The sequence below is a fragment of the Denticeps clupeoides genome, chromosome 3, assembly GCF_900700375.1.
Source record: "Denticeps clupeoides chromosome 3, fDenClu1.1, whole genome shotgun sequence".
NCBI lineage: Eukaryota > Metazoa > Chordata > Actinopteri > Clupeiformes > Denticipitidae > Denticeps > Denticeps clupeoides.
Genome location: NC_041709.1, coordinates 7,571,231 through 7,587,631, shown reverse-complemented (window position 1 = coordinate 7,587,631; position 16,401 = coordinate 7,571,231). Strand labels below are relative to the sequence as shown.

Sequence of the window (16,401 nt, the reverse complement as noted above, 5' to 3'; positions counted from 1 at the left end):
CCGCGTCCCCGCGCGCGTCCCCGGCCCCGCCGGTCCTCTCCATCCGCGCCGCACACGCCGCGATGCACGCCCGCCTCCGCACGCAGCCGCCTGCGTCCCGGACCCGCCGCCAGGTAAAAGCAAAGTTCCCGTGTGTGCCGTCCATCGCTTTCCTCAGTCGCGTCATGTGTGTGTGTGTGTGTGTGTGTGTGTGTGTGTGTGTGTGTGTTTTGTTTGGAGTAGCAGGATACGTTCAGCGACCTGTCCGAGAACGAAGTCACCCTCGATTTTGTCTCAGGTAAGTCAGTGCCATTCTTGCATTGAAAATAGGCTCGTTTGCCATATGAGCATGACCTGGGCCAATTAATATTTTTACATTTACATGTATGGCATTTATCAGACGCCCTTATCTTACAATCAGTAGTTACAGTCCCCCCCTGGAGCAACTTAGGGTTAAGTGTCTTGCTCAGGGACAGTAAGTGGGATTTGAACCTGGGTCTTCTGGTTCATAGGCGGGTGTGTTACCCACTAGGCTACTACCACCCTATTTAAATGGCCTGTCCAACAACAGCTTGAAATGAGTTATTTAACTGATACAGTGAGTCACTGGTTATTCCATCAGTGAATATCTCCCTGTCCAAGATGACAACGCCAGGATTTATCAGGGTGAAACCGAGAGAGGGTGGTTCACGGACCAGCAGGCCCAGACCTTAACCCCATTGAGAACCTTTGAGGCCTCCTGGAGAACAATTTCGACTTAGGGCTGCACAATTGATCGATTTTTAATCACGATCACGATTTTGGCTGCCACGATTAAATTAAGAGGATCGTCGGCGACATTTACATTTAAATAACCAACCACCAGGGGGCGAACGAAAGCGTAGACTGAGCAGCAACCTCAAATTGTGACAAATTGAGAAAGATATTTACAACACTGATATATACACTAGATATTGCATTCAGCCTCTCAGCAAGCATCAATACCGCCATCATATTTGGGTTCCAAATGCATTCAACCACGTTTCTTTTATGGTACGAACGAAAATGCCGGACTTTTGCACCGTGTATGGCTATAATAACGAGCAATCAAAGAACCAATGCATAAAATTTCATAGGTAAATTTTGTGTTTGACAAATAACGTTATTCATGTTACAGACCAGAGCATCTTTCTTCCCACCCCCACCCCATAGGAAAGGCACAGCTTCTGTTCTGACACCTGTATATATATATATATATATATTACATAGTCAGTTCATAGTCTATAGTTCTTGACAAATCTATACAAAAGCCTCTGTGTATGGACCTGGCCTGTCTATAGTTTATATAGTTTTTTTTCCCAAAATAGGCAGGTAAATGGATGTTCATAATTTTTTAAAAATTTAATATAAAAGTATGACCTGCCTTTGTTCACCTCTTACGACAGAAAACATTGACAGGCTGATTATTATCGTGAAAAATCTGAAAGCCTTGTTCACTTACTGATTGTTTAAAATAAAAAGTGCAATAAAATGCGTTTTACCTAAAATAATGAATAATTGTGATTATTGTGGTTGCAGAGCAAGGAGTGATGAGAGATATGCGGTAGGGGGGTGCTGACCCTTCCTTGGATTATGTATTGAAAAAAATCAGTAATACATTCCTACACATTGTGTTACAGAGCCAGCGATTCCAGCGAGTAGCTCAGAATCACTCAAACCGGAGAATTTGTGGGACACTGGGCACCTGAATATTGCACTGAGGGAAAACAGACAGGTGAAGAATTCCCAAAAACCTTTTAATAAACCTCCCTTTCTCTTGTTGTGAAAAAAACATCATTTATTGAAACAAATGGGGAAGAAAGTGTGGCGACAGTCTGAGACACATGCAAGGGAAAGCCCGGCATTTGTCTCACTCTCTCACTCTTATTATGACCTCAAGAGTTCACACTTCTGCTTTTTTTTATTTCCACTCAGCATCAGTCCATGGCTATAGATTGCAATTTCTATTTGTCCTTCCTTTTTTACAATACATGCCAACGTATCAAAAAAGGCTCATGCTGAATGTGAATAGCATCAGTGTACTGTGCACCGTGCTACTGATAACAGCTCTACTCTGCACTCCTCTACAGTTACATTTCAGTCTGCAGAGGAGGCAAAGGGAAATTTCTGTGCTGAAGCAGAAGAACACGCAGCTGAAGGAGTTAACTCAGCAGGCAAAGCATCTTGCTGCCTTATTAGAAGTAAGGCCCGTAACATCAAGGTCCATGACCTCAAGCAGAATGCTGCTGCAAAAAAGTGACTAACTGTTTCCGTCTCTATTTTTTTTAAGATCCTCACGCCACCTGAGACACAAGAGGAATCCTTCTCAGTGCCTTCAATTGTTTCCCCTGTGCAAACATTAACCTGGTCATCAAGTGCAGAAAACTGGGAGTGGGACTCCTCCACAGGACAAAGTTCAGAACCTCCAGGCTCATTTGCATCCACACTAATATACAAAGAACCAGGGCACAGTTTGCCTTCAGATCTCCACTGCCTGCAAGCAAATACGTGCCCAGCATATCCACAGTTTTCAGCAAAGAGGGCCTTATGGACCAATGAGGATGAATCTGCCTCTGCTTGTGGGAATGATGTTTGCCTCCAAAATAATCTCAAGAGAGCGAAAACTGACCAGTGTTCGACACAAACTCAGTTAGGAGGAATAAATGTGAACCCAGATCACCTGGAATGGGACTTAGAGCAACCAGCAGACCCAGCACTCAGACCGAAGAAACAGGAACCACACACAGATACCATTAACATGTATGGGGTCTTCAGAGAGTTTCGTATAGCGAGAGCCACACCGTCCAAAAACCGAGCTCCTGTTGAGACTAGTCAGAGTGCTGGTGAGGCCATGTGCTTCAAAACCATGGTTCGAGAACATGCCACCGTCAAAACCAGAGCATTTCCCCATGGCAAGAGCTTTACCTCCCCAACACCCACTGGTGGTTACAGGTTTCTTTGGGTTCCAACATGACCAGATGTTTGTTTGATCAGATAAAAAGATGGATACAAAATAATTAATAACACATAATACATTTATTCGATCAATTCACCAAGTCAAACAGCAGTGTTCAACACCATAAATAAGTTATTCTGCATTTGGTAAATCTACATAATTAAATTAAACAATAAAAGCATTTAACAATTCATCCCAAAAATGAAGCCGTAATAGCCACTTTCTAACTTAACATGTTGAGACTGAAGAAATCTTGAGCTTGATTACAAAATATCTTGATTATGAATATTATGATGCTTTTGTTTTGCCATAGCACATATTTACATGGTTGAATTTTTCATTAAAACTACATAATTTGGAAACCCATGTGGAGAATGCTTTAAACCTCTTGATCCACATGACACAGCAATCTGAGGACTGTTAGGAGTAACACAACATAGCCAGGCAGTCAATAAAGGAGAAGAAAAACCCTGAAGCACAATGACTGTGAAATACCTAATTTACATATCATACTTTTCTTGTTTCAAATGGTAAAATTTAAAATGGTCTTTTAAAAGAGACCACTCTGCCAGACATTTTAATAAGTGTGATGAAATGGATTATACCTGTTCTCAGTATTGTATGACACTGTAACCGGGGGTCTGTATGGTTGAATACACGACATCTATGGAACCACCAAAGAAATGAAAGAATGAAGCAAAACTATCTATAGTACATAATTTTTCATTCTGAAACATGATCACTGAAAGTAGGAAATCACACCTTCTGCATTATTATCTGGAACAGGCAATGGTCCTCTTCTGCTTGGGGGGGACAAAAATTAAAACATAATAGTAGGTATTTATATTTAAGCTTGGAAATAATTTTGTTATACACGTGTGTGGTACATTTATATATGTTTGTATAGGTTGCTACTAATGTGTTAAATGAGTAGACATTGAACCAGCAAACTGCATAATAACCAGCAAATACTGTATAATAAAGTGAGTGTGGCATTATAAGACCTTTGATCTCTCTCACCTGGCCAGCTGTGGTGGCTGTCGGGGTGGTGGGGCTCTTTGATTGCTGTAAAAGTTCTCATATGGGATTGGGGCTAACGGAAAAAAAGACACTTACTGGCTGCTTTCCACAAGATGTGGAGAACAGGGCTTGAAAACGTGCAGTTTATATTATATAAGTGTCAGAATGTGTTCTAACAGGCACAGAGAGCAATAGGTGTGGCGCTTATCTTTAATAGCTGTTTTCAGTTTTGCACTGCTCAGCATGCTTCTACCTGGTGGTTTGTCTCCTGTTCTTCTGAGGTTGATAAAGTGCTCAATGTCTTCTTGGATGTTACACTGTTCCAGTGACTTCCTCACCTCCTCATACAACTATGAGCAAACATCAGAGTAAAAGTAGTATTAATGGCACGGTAGATGCTGTTATTTACTTTGTCCATGTTACCCTGTGTATATTACCTAAGGCTTACTGATATTACCATAAATTGTTCATGGAACTTGAAATGGAAATGTCATTGAATTGTTTTATAAAATGCAAACAGAGAAAAAATCCAGTCCCACAGTATCATGTTCTGCTAGATATTCTGGCCTTTTAATGTTACTATGAGGTTCTTCTTTAAATGCTATCAACATGACTCACTGTGGGTGGTAGTAGCCTAGTGTTTAACACACTCGCCTATGAACCAGAAGACACAAGTTCAAATCCCGCTTACTACCATTGAGTCCCTGAGCAAGACACTTAACCCTAAGTTACTCCAGGGGGTGACTGTCCCTGTAACTACTGATTGTAAGTCGCTCTGGATAAGGGCGTCTGATAAATACCGTAAATGTAAATGCAAATCCAAAAATAGGAAAAAACAAACCTCATCACTGGTGACACACTGCTGGGAAAGGTGGTTGAGGTGTGTCCAAACAATATTCCTGAGAGTATTGATTCTCTCAATGTCCAGCTTTTCAAAGAGCTGTCAGTGCATTTGAACATGTGTTATAATAAGTGGGAATACAATGTAGGATGCCAACAAATAAATCTATTTTCCAGCATATTTGTATGGAAGACAGTCTCACCTCACATGCTTTGACATGCTCTTTCTGCCAGTCATCTCTGATTTTGCCCAGAATGGAGACATTGTTGCTGTACAACCTATCTGCATTCAAATGAAAAAGATATTTGGCACTGGACAGGAAACGTTTGGGTGTGAAAGAGAACTTTAAAAAAAAAAAACTGTTACCAGCTTCTTCAGCCGACTGCTTCGCTTGCAATGCTTTCATATGCAGCTGAAAAAAAAGATTGAAAGTATTAAAAATAGCATACAAGACCATGGACATGTGTTGTGTTTAAAGCAATATTCATCTCTTCTCATTTTAAAACCAAGGTGTTATGCAATCTTTTTTCATTATTATGACTCCAGACCCAGTTCCTATACTTCAAACTAGACATTTCCTGTAAGCGCTGTACCTTTTCCTGTTGCTTGGCATTGTTTGTGGTGGCGTTCCTGTTCACGTTCTGCTCTGCGTCTTCTTTCTCACGACACTTCTGCTCATACGTCCTCTTTGACTGAAAATGAATCAATAATAATAGTTCATAAAACTATATAAATCCCTCAAATATCAAGATTTTACTCCCATTAAAATGTTCTGTGCGTTTTACTCTGCAAAAACAACCACTTCTTTCAGGCATATGAAATGTCTTATCTTTCAGGGGAAGTTGACTTGACAACTAAAAGACACGCTAGGTCCTCAAAGTGCGAATCTATTGAATAAAAGGGAACAGACACGGAGGAAGCCTGCCTCACCGTAACTGAGCTTCATAACAAAGGTCAGATATCACTTCATAATCACAAATAGCATCAAATCCACAGCATGGTCCAAGATATAGAGTTTTGGGGGAAGAACGTACATGAATACAACATCAGTGTTTTGATCCAGTGTAGATGCCACAATGCTTGTGGCACAAGCGTTCATTGCTACTTCTCACTTGACTCACTTCACTTCCTTTACTTGTGTTCCTAACTTCCCCTATGCAATAATGTTTCATTTGTCCTTACATGATTTAAAGATATCCTCAGGATTTACATAAAGAGGTCAAATAAGACAGAGCTGCTTGGTAGTTATCTGTAACTTGAAGAAGAGAAACGAACTACGCTTTTAGTTGGTGTGTAATTATTCCTGCCACCCATTATATTTAACAAACAGTCAGCATTTCACTTGCAAATGTAATAAAAGATTGTATTTCTTCTTTTATCACTTTATTTATGTAAATCACAACAGCGGCTTTGACCTTACACAAGCCCCATGCTTAATGCATAGCGCCAGTTTGAAAACAGTGTTGTTTTTACACTCTTTACAAGTTTACTCCAAAGTTACCTCCATAGATTTCTTATATTGTGTGGACTTATGCTTATGCAAAGCATCCATCTGCTGCTCCACCTTAAAAACACAAGGCAAACATGGTAGTAAGAATTTTACAGAAGTGCCTCAAAGACAGCAGTGACAACAGTAACATGGTCTTAATCGGTCTTCCATTTGCATGATCTAATTGTAAATTCAAATTATACGAATGACAGGTGCATCAAGACTTTGTTCACATTGCTCTGCATTTATTTCCAAGAGACCAACATTATCTGTAATAGTACCTTTTTTCTGGCGTCTTTTTGTTTCTCTCTGAACTCCTCCATTTTTTTTGCTTCTTCTCTCATTGTTTGAGCCAGCTGGAAATGTGATAAACTAACATTTTCTGTTTCTAGAAGGCAATTGTTCATTTGAGTTTCTTTGCACATCTCACACACAGTTAACTTTCTTTTAAATGAATTTTACTCACGTAGCTTGAAAACATCTAAGGAGCGCTTTAATGTACTGCACGTGAACACAAAGTACAACAGTGGCTTGAATGCAAAGTCATTTCAACATGTTCACAAATACAGACACAGACACATGGAACAGGCTGTGTCAACAGCTCAGATCAATGAATAAACAATTCAATAACAGCATTATTGATCAGATCATTTACGTGTTAGGATGCTACATGCAACGAGAACAATTATGTTTTCCTGCGCCTGGTATTTAACACTAGAGATGTTCCTTGAATAAACAGGTACAAATGTCTTATCATTAAATAACAACTTCATTATCTCTGCTACAGAAGTCCAAATCCAAGAACCTGGACAAACAGACGCAATGCCTTCTGACTTACTTCATTTCATTGTGTCCACACACTTTCTTGGACAAACCAAGGAGATCTTTTGCATACCTCTCCTCTATCGCAGCTCTGAAAACGGTTGATATATTTCAGTCTCAGAGAAAAACATGAATAAAAACATTATAAGGATCTGTAATCAGAGAATAAAGTACAGGTTCAATAAAAATTATTTTGTACTGTAGTGTAATGTAAATGTTTTATTCAGCTATTCCTGTCAGGGCACTGTGCCACTGACACTTGCGTCCGAATTCAAGCCACACACTTTGGAAATAAGCCCACTGTTGGCATGGGCCAGGCGGAACTTTTGCTACACCAGCCTTTACAAAGACACTGATCCATCGAAAAGTGCAACTAGTTCAGCTGCACAAGCTTCTTCTTCTCTGGATGACATGGACAAGCACGTCCATGTCACCAGGGGAAAAACAGACATGACTGCAAGTCAACCATCAGCATTTCCAAACTGCTACCAGATACAGTTTGTTGATATAATCTGCTTATCTTCTCAATCACTTGCTCAAATGTACAGAATACTATTACAAATGCTAAACCTCCACGCCTATAAAGTGAAACTGAAGTGACTGTCATTGTGATGCACAGCACAACACAGGGTACACACAAGGAAATGTGTGAGCAGTGGGCAGCCATGACAGGCGCCCGGGGAGCTGTGTGTGGGGACGGGGTTTTGCTCAGTGGCACCTGGGCGGATCAGGATTCGAACCGGCAACCTTCTGATTACGGGGCCGCTTCCTTAATTACTAATATATATATATTGTAGTAGTAGTAGTTAAGGAAGCGGCCCCGTAATCAGAAGGTTGCCGGTTCGAATCCCGATATATATATATAACTTTTTATATATATATAAAACTTTGTGGTTTCACATGAACAATCAGACCAAATCATTTCTAGTGGTTGTGATCAAACTGATAAGACAAGACAGACAAGGCAAGTTTATTAGTCCTGCTTTTGTAATATTTGAGGTCAGTTTGGCGCAGCCGAGGCATTCTGAACTGAGATTGACAGGATCCATTTGGGTCTCATTCAAGCAAACATTTTTACATTTACTTCAGCTTGACAAAACTCATTAATTCAAGAAAGTCCAACAACAACAAAAATGGGCTGATAATCTCTAGCACTGCAAAGACTGTCATGGTGACAGTGACCTCAGCAGAAGGAAGAATTGATTCCTATACCTGAATAATAACGTGAGCAACACAGCGGCTCACCTTGCTTTTATGAAGTCCTCAACCTCTTTGCATGTCCTCTTGCCATCGTTGAGATGCTGGACGATGGAGTCATACCCCCCGGTGGAAGTGATGTCGCTGTTCTGATGGCGTTAACGACAACGTGCTGGTCAGTTGCCATTTTACTCAGGAAAATGGCAATCACCAAATGCATTTTTTACAGAAGTAACAGCCCCCCCCCTCCCCCCAGCGTCATGCACACTGCCGATATGATGCAAAGTCACTGCTGTGAGCCAATAGCAACTTTCCACAATACCTGACTGTTCTAATTACCAGTTCACCGAAGCTGCGGGTGTTGCAGGGCGTTAATAATTGTCGCCTACAGAGCTACACAGGCGCTCTTTTACTTCTATCCAGTGGTATTTCGCTGGTTGGTGGGCTCTAAACGATGTATTCAGGGAGAAAGTTGAGGCAAGAACGTACCCAAAAGTTATCTTTGAAGTGCAGCTCTCTCATTGTGCGAGTTGGACGGGCAGTTACGGGGAACTGGCCGATGGACCTGGTTTTATAGCGGACACGCCGGGAGCTGCTGGGTCCTAAACACCAACCACTAAAATCAAACATGACTTCTTCTTCAGTCTACCAGAATTCTATAAAGGAAGGGAAACGAAACCCAGGACAACCCAGAAGAGTATACATACACACACACACATATATACATACATATGTGTATGTGTGTGTGTTTGTGTGTGTGTGTGTGTGTATATATATATATATATATATATACACACACACACACACACACACACAGTAAAGGCCAAAAGTTTGGAAACACCTTCTCATTTAATGTGTTTTCTTTATTTTCCATGACCATTTACGTTGGTAGATTCTCACTGAAGGCATCAAAACTATGAATGAACACATGGAGTTATGTACTTAACAAAAAAGGTGAAATAACTGAAAACATGTTTTATATTCTAGTTTCTTCTTTGCTCTGATTACTGCTTTGCACACTCTTGGCATTCTCTCAATGAGCTTCAAGAGGTCGTCACCTGAAATGCTTTTCCAACAGTCTTGAAGGAGTTCCCAGAGGTGTTTAGAACTTGTTGGCCCCTTTGCCTTCACTCTGCGGTCCAGCTCACCCCAAACCATCTCCATTGGGTTCAGGCCCGGTGACAGTGGAGGCCAGGTCTCCACTTTTTGTTTAGTACATAACTCCACGTGTTCATTCATAGTTTTGATGCCTTCAGTGAGAATCTACCAACGTAAATGGTCATGAAAATAAAGAAGGTGTGTCCAAACTTTCGTCCTGCACTGTATACACACACACACATTCAGTCATGTGAGAATACTAGGACACCCCATTAAATAATCAGCTCTTTATTAGGAAATGGTCACATATCAATGTCCAATCATGTTTTTATGCATGTCTGGAAAAGAAAGTGACTTAATTACAATTAAATAACAACACAATTACAATTAAATTACACATAAAAAAAGATATGAACAAAAATGTGTATTTTAATGGAGGACACCCTACCCCCAAATAACTAGTGTTGCCCCCTCCGAAGAAAGTTTGCCCCACTCCTCAACGCAGAATTCTTTCAGCTGTGAGATGTTTGAGGGCCCGTTTCAAGTCACCCCACAGCATCTCAATGGGATTAAGATCAATTTTTTTTACAGATGGTTTCACATGTTCTTCAAGCACCCTCTGATACACAGTAGAATTCATGATGGATTCTATGAGGGTGAGCTGGCCAGGTCCTGCTGCAGCAAAGCATCCCCAAACCAAGATACTGCCATCTCCATGCTTCACAGGCTCTTTTCTTGGAAGGCTGTATTTGGGTTATGCCAAAAATATCTTCTGTTCTGGTGTCCACATAATTCAATTTTTGACTCATCTGTCCAAAGAACATTATTCCAGAAGTCATTGTCTTTGTCTACGTTCGCTCTGGCAAACATCAGTCTGGCCTTAATGTTTCTCTTAGAAAGCAAAGGTTTCCTCCTTGCACACCTCCCATGTGTCATCTCTTTCTGATAGTAGAGTCATGCACTTTCACATTGACAGTAGCCAGAGCCTGCTGTAGTTCCCATGATGATATTTTAGGATATTTGATGACTTCTTTGCGGTCTGCTCTGGGGGTCAATTTGCTTGGACGGCCAGACCTGGGCATGGTGGCAGTTGTTTTGAATGTCCTCCACTTGTAAACAATTTTGCAAATGGTGGAACGGCTGATGTCAAATTCTTTTGAGATCTTTTTAAATCCCTTACCAGACTCATAAGCGGCCACAATCGTCTTTCTGAGGGCATCAGACAGCTCTTTAGATCCCACCATGATACTCACTTCAACAGTCAGGAGCACACCAAACTAATCTGAGGGTTAAGCAGGGCAAGACTCCTTTACAATGCACCTGACGTGATACAGCTGTGTGGGATTTTAACCATTTTAAGTGGGATAATATGTGGGGGTGTCCTAATGTGTTCCTCACCAGAAATTGCATTCTTTTTAAATTGCATTTCACAGAAAGTTTTTAAAAGGTATTTCTTATTTTTTTATTGTTTAGTTATATTATTTGGATCCCTCAATATAATTAAAATTGATATTAAATATCCATTTGTCCAAATATATTTTAAAATATACAGGCTTTCATAGGGTGTCCTAATTGTCTCACATGACTGTATATAAACATGTATACACACACACACACACACACACACACACACACACACATATATATATATATATATATGGTGCTCACTTTGCAGCACGTTTTACTGGGTTGAATGTCATTTTCAACTGAAGCATTTGTTCTGTTTTAATTGCCTTATTTGTCCAAATACAAGACCACCATTTCAAATATTATATTTTGCTCCATCTGGTGTCATTATTGCCTTGATCTCAAATGAAAGTCAGCTTGGACTAGTTAGCCCCTAGTGTCGAACAAATTATAGATAAGGTTTCAGCATTAAAAACTCAAGGACAAATTAGACATCCATAATGGTTTTATTAGGTTTCAAAAACATGTTTAAAATAATGCACAGTGCGCTGAAATTACACATGATATGGTCCTGCTCACTATAAATGTTCATCTATAAAATAGTTTTAGGAAAGCAAAAGATGAATGCAATAAAAAGTTGTTTTAAAATGCACATACATTCAAACAAAACACACACACCACAATGGCAGGTCAAAGCGCTATATCCTCCTCACAGCATCATCTATCTCAGAGATCTGCTCTTTCAGCTGGTTCCACTGCTCTGGGTTCAGAGAAATGCCTGCATGAAAGTAGAGTACAGATGGAGGGGAATTAAGGGAAATTCTTCACACCCTCATGGAAATTTATTTATTTTTTATTTTTTACCTTTCCTTCCAGGTTTCATCTCACCCTCTTGGTCCATCCAGTACTCACGGATATCAATCAGAACTTTACCTTTAAAGTCCCGAACACTCACATACCGCATTTTTCCAATCTAAAACAAACCAAGTCTCACATTATTCACAGCAAGCTTCTTTTCTCAACGTATAGAAGCTATCGGTAATAATGCCTTACCTGAAACATGTTGTCATTTTTGGTTTTGCTGCTTTTTGAAGCCCCTCCCACTTTTGAACTTTCACCACCCTTCGCTTTCTTTGCAGGCTTCTCGGGTGTTGCTGATCTCCTCTTTTTGGCCTAAAACATCCAGAGAAATTGTGTAGGGTGTAATTGTATAATGGAAAACGTGAATTGTGGTAACATTTTGAGTTAGTCCCCTAAAACTTTGCCCTCATAAATTCACAAGATATGGACAAATACAGGCTGTGTACTTTGTGGAACGGGACTGGATGTCCCATTAAAAGTAAACGTCAGGCAAAACGAGTTTAATTTAACTGAAATGCAACATCTCAATAAAGAGTAGGAAACTAAATACATAAATGTCATAATGGGCAGCAATTGGGTATTGATTGTTCCACACAACTGTAGGATTTTTTAAAAGTATTATACTGGCAAAGATGGGTTAACTCCATCTGCAGCAACTGCAATGTTGTGCCAATGTGTTTAATAATTAATCTGATAGTCTTTCTGCATCTTCATCTCTCGGACCACTCTGAGCATGACTTTTGGTGAAGTGTGGCCCTTGTCATCCTGCTATCCTTACAAAATCCATAAGCATTTTTGCATGCTTTTGCATGGCACAACCCTCCCCAAGAAATACCATGGGACATGCATATCCAGTGGATGGGTTCCCATAACACATTTTAATGGTGTTGTTTCATTATCAAGAGATTCAAAATTTTTATTTGTCATGTGCATATTTATATAGAACAACAGACAGTGAAATGCATCCTGAACCGCCTTTTTTACTGTGCATAGATAGAACACATTCAAGCTATAAAATAAATCTCTTGATAGTGACTAGTATGACACATTTTAGAGTAAAATGAACTAAAGTTCATTCTGCATTAATTGTGCAATGACCAGTGTAAGATTGCAGGGAAATGATTAGAATCCGACAACAACAATGAAGATTCAGTTGGTCAGGGTGTGAGTGTGCTGGCATGTCCTGGCTAAGTCTCATTATGGCCTAACAATAACTGTGTGAAGAACTAGACAAGAAGCATCAAACAGCTTCTTTTATCTTCATGCTGAAATTTCAAAGTTTAATTTAAATTAAAATTCACCAGAAGATAATTCACTGAGATTGCTAGTGATATTCTCGCGCCTCTAGTGATTAAGAGCTTGTGAAATGTGAAGATACAAACGAATTCATGAGTGTGAAGTTTTTGAGTGCTGGTTGACACATTTCATTACTTTTTGTGACTGGATAAAACACACTTAAAGGTTACAATTGAAAACTTACACCTGCCACGACTACACGTAATATGATCAGTCTGGATTTTTTTTATTTTTTTTTAATTCATGGCTGAAATCAGACCGGTGGAAGAACCTACCTTTCTGTCAACTTCAGAATCTGAGTCACTATCAGAGGAGGACGAAGACAGAACTTCCTTTGACTTGGGCATTCTGAAGGGCGGAAAGAATCAAGTAATTAACCTGCCACTGCAAACCGAGATGCTTCTCAGAGATCTAGTTCACGTCTAACAGATGGAAGAAAATGGCAACGGCTGTTTCCAAGCTAGTTGTCTGTGGGGTTAGAAAAAAATGCATTTGCTGAGCGATCGAAAGGTCGTAACTTTAGCTCGACATCTTAAACACAAATCCAGCAGCTGCCTATATGAGCTCGGCACACATCGAGCCAGGATGAGCAGAAACGTAGCTGGCTAGTGATGCTAAGGCTCGGTGCCGCTGGTGAGGGTGATATTAGCCGCGTGCTAACAAGGCCCTAAAACTCTTCACAAATATATAAACGAGCCGATGCGTTCTTTCAAACAAACGCGTGAATGTGTCAGGCGTGGGTACGTGGCGTGAGATAATCACAAATTCGAAGGCGTACTTACATGCACTGCAGTACGCACTGTAAATGTTTATTGTCGCGCGGAGTTCAAGTACCGAGCTTATACGCGCGCAGGCTCCGGTGGTTGTGTGTCGGTTCTTTTTGAATCGATCATTCAGTCGCTCGAACGAACCCGACTCCTTTAGATCAACGAGTCATTTCATTCATTGGTTATCCAAACGTATGTCGTAACGTTTTAGGGTATATATTGGGAAAAGGAAGTAGACATGAATTTCCTGGACAAAGTGTTCATGGTTTAGTGGGTTATATAATTGGAATGATAGATTATAATTTTATTAAATTGTATTTTTGCCATAGGCAAGATGTCATAGGTGAAAGCTTTTTGCATGTAATTACAATACAACTACTTCATTTTGAAGAATATAGATATTATTTTTATGTAAAATCTAAATGTTATTGCTCATGGTTTCACAATGGAATTTATATTCAATATGGATTGATAGGCTATTGATTCTGTTGATAAAAAATATTTGATGTGACATTACATCAAAAACGTTACCACCAATCATTAGAGTTTTATGGAACAGGTTGTCATTTAGTAACTGGATGGGAATGGCCATGCGGAGCTCCTACTCATCATTCAATTTGCAGACACAACACCAGAACCCTGATCAATGCCCAGAACCCTGACATCAGGACTTCATTGTGGATGTCACCAGACCCGATCCACACAGAGGGAGCCAGAGGTTGATCTGCTTCAGGTTCTCGAGGATTAACGTTGGTGAGGATTTTTTAGGATTTTATAGTTTTATACATTCTTAAAAAATCTAAACATTGTGATATTATTTCTCATTAATTATTCCTAGTGGTTGAGAATTTCATTCCAGGGTTCTCTCTCTGTCAGGATGGTCCCAATATTTTAGGTGCACCGCGAAGATTCGGATCACTCAAAGGAGCCGAATGCCAACCATCGCCACACGAACAAATTGTTTTCTTTGCAGGACAAATTTTTCCAAAACACCGCGCAGCTGCAGCAGGTCTGAAGTGAAAAATCCACGCACTTTGCGTCACAACCACGACACACGAAGTCGCTTTATAAACCCCGCTGTTTCGACACAGCGGATTACACCGTACTACTTCCTTTCCGATGGACTGATTTGACCTACGCAGTGAAACCAAGCGACGTCGCGGTGACGTCACGAGCACTGTCAATAATCACTGCAAGATCGGGAATATCACGAGGTCGGGCCCAGAAGCCACTGCTTTTACCAGCACCAGCATGTTATTTCAAATGTTTGTTGTCCCATTTACTGTCCATTGAACAATATGTGTTTTGTAAGTCATAGACCTGTATAATCAGTTTTCTAATCAATGCATTTCACAGGTAATGTGTTCATACACTTTCTTAATTACAACCCCAACCCCAATAGTTGGGACAGGCTGGAAATTTTCAGCAGTAATTCACAAATTTCCCTTAACTTTTATTTAATTGCAGACAGTATGAACACAATTTTTTTGAATTCACATTTTTTTTCATTAACATCATTTGATTTGTAAATAAATATCCATTCAGCCTTGCAACACATTCCAAAAAAAGTTGGGATGGGGCAATTCAGGGGTAGTAATGAGGTATAATAACTAAATAATGAAGCTGGTGATGTTAACAGGTGATTGCAACCGTGATTCGGTACAAGAGCAGCATCGAGGACAGGTCTACTCATTTGAGGGCAAAGATGGGCTGGGAATTGACAGTTTCTGGGCAGAAATATTTGAAATGATGAAGAAAAGCGTTTCTCAAAGAAAAATAGGAAAAGATTTTGGCATTCCTCCCTCTACAGCATAGTGCATAACATAGTGAAAAGAATCAGGGAATCTGGAGCAATTATCATGCGCAAAGGCCAAGGGCACAAGCCTAAACTGAAGCCCTCAGACTGCATTAAAAACCATCATTCATCAATACGTGATAAAACTGTGTGGGCTCAGGACTACTTCAGGAAGTCACTCTCAAGCACCGCAGTACGTAGTTACATTAGGAAACGCCAGCTAAAACTGTACTGTGCCAAAAGGAAGCCCTACATAAATAGTGTCCAGAAATTCTGTTGACTTCTCTGGGCTTAGAGGCATCTGGTATTGTCCATTGTGCAGTGAAAACATGCATTGTGGTCAGAAGAATCGTTTTTTCACATCTTTTTTGGATGGAATGGACACTGTGTGCTGCAGACCAAAAAGGAAAAGGACCATCCAGACTATTACCAGACACAAGTCCAAAATCCAGGGTCTGTCATGGTATGTGGTTGTGTCAGTGCCTTCGGCAAAGGTAACTTGCACTTCTGCGATGGCACCATCAATGCTGAGAAGTATATCTCCGTTTTGGAGGGACAAATGCTGCCTTCTAGACGTTTCCAGGGACGCCAATGCTTATTTCGGCAAGACAACAGAGGCATGAAGTGGGTGCGGATGCTTGACTAGCCTGCCTGCAGCCCTGGTTTGTCTCCTATAGAGAACGTTTGGCGCGTTTTGAAACGGAAAATGCGTCAACGAAGACCCCGTACTGTTGTGCACCTAAAACGTTGTTTGCAGGAAGAATGGGACAAACTAACACATGCAACACTTAGTCACTTGATAGTTGCTTTTTTGGAATATGTTGCAAACCTGAATGGCAAGAATGGATATTTATT

The 16,401-nt window shown here is 40.3% G+C and overlaps 2 protein-coding genes across 2 annotated transcripts; both read right to left on the bottom strand.

Moving 5' to 3' along the window:
* Window positions 1–3,014: 3,014 nt before the first annotated feature.
* On the bottom strand, window positions 3,015–8,907 carry pstpip2 (proline-serine-threonine phosphatase interacting protein 2). Its single transcript, XM_028973386.1, has 15 exons — window positions 8,812–8,907; window positions 8,371–8,471; window positions 7,142–7,216; window positions 6,770–6,804; window positions 6,585–6,691; window positions 6,316–6,378; window positions 5,408–5,506; window positions 5,181–5,226; window positions 5,017–5,096; window positions 4,815–4,913; window positions 4,227–4,323; window positions 3,974–4,046; window positions 3,716–3,753; window positions 3,559–3,617; window positions 3,015–3,370 (listed from the first exon to the last, which is right to left on the bottom strand). The coding sequence occupies exons 1-14, from the start codon at window positions 8,842–8,844 to the stop codon at window positions 3,565–3,567; spliced, it is 999 nt and encodes a 332-aa protein (XP_028829219.1). The 5' UTR covers window positions 8,845–8,907; the 3' UTR covers window positions 3,015–3,370; window positions 3,559–3,564.
* Window positions 8,908–11,314: 2,407 nt separating this feature from the next.
* On the bottom strand, window positions 11,315–13,875 carry sub1a (SUB1 regulator of transcription a). Its single transcript, XM_028973578.1, has 5 exons — window positions 13,767–13,875; window positions 13,260–13,332; window positions 11,881–12,000; window positions 11,692–11,800; window positions 11,315–11,605 (listed from the first exon to the last, which is right to left on the bottom strand). The coding sequence occupies exons 2-5, from the start codon at window positions 13,329–13,331 to the stop codon at window positions 11,526–11,528; spliced, it is 381 nt and encodes a 126-aa protein (XP_028829411.1). The 5' UTR covers window position 13,332; window positions 13,767–13,875; the 3' UTR covers window positions 11,315–11,525.
* Between the last annotated feature and the right edge of the window lie 2,526 nt (window positions 13,876–16,401).